Source organism: Episyrphus balteatus, chromosome 2, assembly GCF_945859705.1.
Source record: "Episyrphus balteatus chromosome 2, idEpiBalt1.1, whole genome shotgun sequence".
Lineage (NCBI taxonomy): Eukaryota > Metazoa > Arthropoda > Insecta > Diptera > Syrphidae > Episyrphus > Episyrphus balteatus.
This window is the reverse complement of record NC_079135.1, coordinates 90,130,833-90,138,286: the sequence shown is the minus strand read 5'-3', so window position 1 is coordinate 90,138,286 and position 7,454 is coordinate 90,130,833. Positions and strand designations below refer to the sequence as shown.

The window sequence follows — 7,454 nt, the reverse complement described above, 5'->3', positions numbered from 1 at the left end:
GTTAATACATCACCTAAAACTCCAAACAAGTTAACAGTAATATTATTATCAACCGACAAAAATATACAAGTAGGTATCAGTAAAGTCTCCAAAATAATGTACTTGTATTCTCCATAAAAGTTGACATCTGATAATAATAAACCATTCTCTAAAGTTATATTGCACAAAGTCTCAACAACGTCTCACAAACTGAGAAGAAAAACAACACAAAATAACCAGTCCATACTCTGCACACTATTGTATTCAATTGGACAAACTGGCAAAAAACAACAAAAAAAAAAACCATACAAAATATACATATTCTCAAGTTGCCAACGCCGAACAGTCGGCCATTTGATTCAACTATATAGCAAACCAGTTTCGACTTAACTTTCATCTGGAGCTGACGTCTCGCATTTGCCACACACTATATTATTCATAGTCTGTCTTTGCTGCCTTGGTGATGTACATAGATCAAGTTGCGATTGCGTGATTTTTTTCTTTCCATTTGAAGAAAAAAAAAAATATTCCCCTTTTTTCCTATCGTGCTCCTTAAAGGAATAAACTTAAATTTGCGCGCACCACCTGGTTGTCATTCACACACTTATCCCGAAGGATGAGTTTCCGCATCCAAATGACCCTCTTTCATTTACCCAACCGCGACAACAAAATTTACTGTGTTACAAGTAACCAGTAAATAAAAAAACACATTCGCTTTCTTCGATTTATCGTGTATCGGTCTCTTGTGAAACTGTAGCGAGGTCAGCAACATTTTTAAATTGCATTTTGCAAAGAGAAAGGATCGTTATTATTCGTGTTGTTTAATATTTTTATTATTATTATTTTTTTGTTGATGATTGAATTGGAAATTTGTATTTGCATTGGAGTTTTTCCAAGTTTTTTGATAATCGCGATTTTCCAAAGAAAATAACAAAAAAAAAAACTGAAATCCAGTACTAAACAAAAGAGCTGAGCACCGAACTTGCTTTTGTTGTCTGTGGTCATTTCGCACCAAAAAAAGGTCGTTTATTTTCCTTTGTGGGTGTTTTTGGTTATATTTCGGCAGTGTATGTGTGTATAAATTAAAATAAATTAAGTGAAAAATCTCTTAAGCGAAGAAATTTATCCATTTGGTTGGACAACAAGACGCGACGGTGTTTGGTGGTCAATTAACTTCCCTCTCGGTAATTTCTAGTTTTTTTTTTTTTTTCATTTTGCGTGTAAACAAGCCACGACAGCGGGCACGACGACGACCATCGTTGTGTATTCGGCGGTGAAAATGCACAAAACAACTTAAATATAATTGTTGCAAAATAGGTTTTGAGAAAAACCAAAGAAAAAGATAAAAAAAAACCTTTCATTCGCGTTCATAGTTCAACAACTTTTGCAATAAATCAGCTTTTTTTTTTGCCTGCCTGCGGTATTGTAATTAAGCCAACAGAAACCATGCCGAATCATGCAGATACACCAATCTGCCAAAAGAAAAACGAAGAAATCTGTAGACATACATCAAATGGAATTTCGAAAATATTTTCAAATTGGAATACATCACAGAATAAAGCCAACAAAATGATTCTACATGGAAAATTGTTACACACGAATTTTATGTTGCATGTTATGATAACAATTGTATTATTATCGCTGGCACCACATGTCATATGCCAAGGTGAGCTTCATGGTATTATTTTTTTATTTTAATTTTTTTATTTCATGTTATCTTTGTGTTAATTGGAGTTGTTTTTTTCTAGAGAATGTAATGCAAAATATAAATACAATCTCAGAGATAATTTGGTAGCAAGGTTCTGTCCGGTATTGGATCGTGAATAAACTTCAAGGCTTCCTTTTTTTACTTTATAAAACTCCATACAACTTAATATAATTGAAGTAGCATGGAATATATTACCCTTTAGATAATTTACTGTGAAAATTATGTTTTTTGTGTATTAAATTGAGAGTTTTCTATACCTACATATCAATTACCTTAACAGAAAAAAAAAATAGTATTACCAGTTTAATGCAAAAAATAAACAAAATCAAAAGTGCTAATATTAAAATACAATATTATTTAAAGCCAAACAGAAAAGGTCAGATTGTCAAAGGCAAAAACTTGTTTTATGAATAATATCCCGTTTTAATTTTTGTATTTGTGTGTTGCTTTAACCGTTGGGTTTTTTTTTATTGGATCAATAATAATTCATGTGAGAGTAATGTAGAGTATGTGGCAATTAGAAGGTTCTTACTCATTATTTTTGTTGTTAATTGAAGAACGAGATTTGAAGTAAGAATATTATGAACTAGTTTTATATTTTTAAGTGTATGTTTTTATGTAACTTTCGTTTTAAATAAAAACGGTGAAAGCTTAGTTAAATGTTGACAAACTTTAAGTTTTGGGAGAGAAATGAGAAGCATAAAGAACTTTTTCGGTTTAAAAAATTAAATCTACAATTATAATTTGAGAAAATATTTTTATCAAAAAAACAAAACCGACTTCCATGGACCAAAACTGGGTTAAATGGTTTTACTCATAGTTCCTATGGTTCAAAATGAACAAAATTGAAATGGGACCACACTGCAGGCACCAGCTTTCCAAAAAGAATTATCCAAATTTGTTCACTCCGTCAAAAGTTATGAGGTAACAAACATAAAAAAAAAAAACAAAAAAAAAAAAAAAATACAGACGAATTGAATACCTCCTCCTTTTTGGAAGTCGGTAAAAAATAAAAAATAATTGTTGAAGGATAAGTTTTTTTTTTTTAATATTTCTTAAAAATATGTCTGAATTTTATTGGGTATTTCATAAAGTTTTGGTCGGAGTCATCGATTAGTTGCTTATTAAATTCATATTTTTTGTCAAAAATGTTTACAAATCACAAAATTAGCTTAAATCTGATTTATGTATGAATGTTCTAAGAACAGGCTTTTCAAATCAGCCATATAGGCACCTAAAATATTCATTAAGGAAGCAAATGCAAAACGCAATGAAATATTATACCTAGACATCTGTGGTTTTTTAAATTGAATCAAATTGTTTTGCTTGCACAAATGTATGGTTTTTTTTTTTTTTTATTTGCTATTATACATAATCTAATGATACTTTTATAACCTATTATATTTTTCTTTTGAAAGTTAATTTCATTGCTTTTGGAAAACTTTTATCAGGTAATTATATACCTAATTGTACACTAAATGGTTGAATCATTGCATCTACTGATAGTAAAATAAAACCGGAAATTCGAAACTCTGCCCCAAAAATTATAGTCACAATCAGAGAAGTAGTAGATCAAAAATTTCAATAAACTTCGCTTACAGAATTTCTCTTCTAATTTCCCAAATCCTTCTCCTGAGGAATCAAAGTCGAAAAATTCAATTTTCTTAAAATATCAGTAATTTAAGAAACCATTTTTCCATTATTCTATTACAGCAGTAAGTCTGAGTGTATCAAATTTAGTCAAAAGAGCCGTTTTCGAGAAAAGTGCACTGACTCCAAAATTTTCTATGGGAGGTACACTTTCTAAATGGGATATCAAAAACAAAAACCTTGCAAAGTACACAGATATTACACTGGTTTACAGCCAAAATGGACACTCAATCCCACTATTTTTTTCTTACGTACTTTGACCTCAGGAACTCGGAAATCACTTTAAAAAAAATTACGATTTAAACGTTTTCGAGATATAATTTTTCAAAGTTTCTTGTCGTTTTTTTTCCAGCATACTTAGTATTCGGGCCATATCTTAAGTAATAAACAACTAATATGAACAGAAAAACCGGTTCCTGAAAGCTGATCAAATAAGCAACAAACACTGGAATAACTTTTTTGGGTCACTAAAAAAGTTTAAGTGCATTGTATCAAAACACTTAAAAAAAATTTAAAGAAAATTTTTGCAAAAAAAGAGTTTCTTACCGACATAAAAAATCTAAATCTTGCGAATCTTCATAGTTTTATATTTTTGTGTGTAGGATACTTTCTGCCAAAGATAACAAGATAATTTTCTTCAAAATCTATGGATAAGTTATAAAGATATCATAATTTTGTAACGATCAATATTTTCGACTTTTTTTTTTTGTTATTTTTTGTGTTTTCGTCTATAACTTAAAAAAGAAGCCGAATATGAAAATTTTTATTAAGTAATTTCTTGTAATTTCCTTTAAAAAAATTTAAAATTTAAATATTGTAAAAAAACAAATGAAAAACTATTCGAAAAAGAGAAAAACATGACATTTTTTGTGTTTTTTACTAAATAGTCTATTTTTATCCTTTAAGTATTTATAGATATTGAACATGTAACGGAAAAAAGAAAATACTTTATTTTTCAACATAATGGTCACAAAAATTGAATACGGCTAAAATTGGATAAAATATGGACTTTCAAAATCTACTGTTTTTGGCCTCTTTGAGCCATTATCTACAAAAAATTACTGAATAAAAATTTTCATATTCGGCTTCCTTTTCAAGTCAAGATATAGCCTGAACACTAAGTGCATATGCTGGATAAAAAACGACAAAAAACTTTGAAAAATCATATCTCGAAAACCTATCCATAAATATTTTTTTGAATAACATTTTCGAGTTTTCTGGGCTCAAATCTATACGAAAAGCATAACGGCATTTGATGCCCAAAAAATTTTTATTTTTTTGTAAACTAGTGTTATCTGTAGAAAATTTTAAGCAAATTCATCCACAGACCGCACAGACGAACCGAAGCACGCGACGCACGCACAGGCCGACACGGACGGCGCATGAAGAAAACAATTTTTTTAGGACTTCTATATAATCGTAATGTTTGTTTTTATAAAAACCTCGAAATTTTGTTTACACGAAACCAATGCTTGCCCTCTATAGAGCAAGAAAAAATATTATGAATTTCAATAAAAAAATTCAAATCTTATTTTTAACAACTGTAACATTTGGTTCACCGATGCTTTTGATATTATTTATCGCACGCACCTCATGGATTTAAAACTCTTCATTAAAAACATCTGCTTACCCTATACCAATTTTAAGTTTCAAGCCAAATGACCAATCAAATATTCATGCCAAATTTAATCAATGTGTACCGTTGTAGTTGTCTTTTCGTTTTGATTTTGATATCTTTGGATTTGACATTAAAATAATACTTTGAAGTAATGTATCGCATACCTATTTTAAATGTCAAAATAATTTTTTTTTTTAACACAACTTTTCGCCAAAGTCATGAATTAATAGTTTTAAAAAGAAAAAAAAAAACTGTTTTTTCTCATTTTTTCATTTTATTTTCAAATTCATATCAAGAAAAATGCAGAGTTATTCAATATGTTTTTTTTTTCTTTTGTATGAATGAAAAATTTATATCTACTAGAGTATTGGTTAAAAAACAAAACAGAAAACTGAAAACCTGGTGAAAACTTGATAGAAATCAATTAATGACTGTTTCACAATTTTTCGTTTATAAGTCGCTAATTAGTTAGGTACTTTATATCTTGTTAATTTAAGTAATTTTTAATTATATATCAATAGGTGGTGTAATAGGTGGGCTATTAACATTATTTTGTTTACATTATATGGTGATAGTGAGCATTATAAAAAATTCACAATAATATCGAAATTAATTTGATAAAAATCTTCAACTTCCATGTTTCTCAGGTTCAATGCATAAAATAAAAATTTTAGGAAATTATTAGTAGAGTAACTAAAGCTCAAAAAATGACAATATTAGGGAACCCGGCCGAACAGCTCTAATTTTGATGATCTTTTTTTAAAAACGTCGGTAATAAAAATTACTTTAAAGTCTATAGATTAAAAATTCCCGATGTTGCAGTATTGTTTTTTTTAAATTTAATTGAAGATTTTTGTGAACAAAAAAATGTTTTTCCAAAAATTTTGCTTAAATTTCATAAATTTACTAAAGCCAAAAGATTGTCTAGGCAATTAAAAGAAAACAATTATATGGGAACGAAGGACAATCTTCCATCGTTTAGGCGATAAATGCAATTTTCTCACAAATTGACTCCAAACACAAATAAAAATAAGTATACATTTTTAAAAAGCTTATTCATATTTTTAAAATTAAAATTAAGTAAATTCAGGAAAGGGTTTTTGAAGAAATGGTAATTAAACTCAGATTTATGAAAAAAAAAAAAAAATTATTGAAAACATTTAAACATGATGTTTTAAAACTTTTTCGTAACATAAAATGCATTTATTTTTCTAATTTTTTAGACCACATTTATTATTATTTGAAATTACAAAAAAAATATCAATATGTACAACAATTTATGAAAAACATTAAAAAGGATTTAATTTTTTTTTTAGTTCCACATTTAAATGTAAAGTTATTTTTTCTTCATTCAATTGTAAAATAGTAAAAGTTAAATGATCTTATTTGCCAAAGTCTTTGATTAAATCAATTATTTCAATGCAAAAATTCAGTTTTTATCGAAAAATCCAATTAAATTGGAGTAATTTTTAATTTTTTTTTTCAAAACTATCATCAAGGGGCACGGTAGTGCCCAGCCAAGTTCTCTAGCAACTTTGGCACTACACCCTTATTTACAGGAAACAACTCAGGCCATTTTCGACCCCCCTCTAACTTCCACACCAAAGATGCTAGAAATTTCAAACTTGCTACATTTATTGAGCTTGTCAAAACCATACTCCTCACAAAATGTCAGCCTTTTAGGATGAGTAGTTTCTGAGATATAGGGCTTCAAAAATCGCAAAAACCGTAACTGACTGACTGACTGACTGACTCACTCACTCACTGACAGATCATCAAAATTATGGAGAACTTCCCGTTAACGTAGAAACTTGAAATTTTACACGGTGATAGGGCTTGTGGTGTATACAAAGGGAAAAATCGAAAATTAGAGATTTTCAATTCAGGGGGCGTGGCATCCGCCCATTTCCGCTGAATTATCATCAAATATTATAGAGCATTTCTGATTATCGTAGAATCTTGAAATTTGGTAGAGTGGTAGAGATAATAGTTTATACAAAGGAAAAAATTTTAAATTTAAGAATTTCAGCCAGGGGGCGTGGCATCCGCCCATTTCCGCTGAATTTTCATTAAATATAATAGAGCACTTCTGATTATCGTAGAATCTTGAAATTTGGTAGAATGGTAGAGATGGTAGTTCACACAAAGGAAAAAATTTAAAATTTGGGAATTTCAGCCAGGGGGCGTGGCAACCGCCCATTTCCGCTGAATTTTCATTAATTTTAAAAGAGCACTTCTGATTATCGTAGAATCTTGAAATTTGGTAGAATGGTAGAGATGGTAGTTTATACAAAGGAAAAAATTTAAAATTTGGGAATTTCAGCCAGGGGGCGTGGCAACCGCCCATTTCCGCTGAATTTTCATTAATTTTAAAAGATCACTTCTGATTATCGTAGAATCTTGAAATTTGGTAGAATGGTAGAGATGGTAGTTTATACAAAGGAAAAAATTTAAAGTTTGAGAGTTTCAGCCAGGGGGCGTGGCAACCGCCCATTTTCA

General features: G+C 29.5%; 1 protein-coding gene across 1 annotated transcript in view; it reads left to right on the top strand.

Annotated features, from left to right (window-relative positions):
* The first annotated feature begins 375 nt into the window (after positions 1–375).
* The window catches only part of LOC129909216 (sushi, von Willebrand factor type A, EGF and pentraxin domain-containing protein 1), a 71,090-nt gene continuing 64,011 nt past the window's right edge, over positions 376–7,454 (top strand). Inside the window, exon 1 of the mRNA XM_055986250.1 lies at positions 376–1,645. Coding sequence (XP_055842225.1) covers positions 1,426–1,645 — 220 coding nt within the window. The 5' untranslated portion in view covers positions 376–1,425. The remainder of the gene's footprint in view (positions 1,646–7,454) is intronic.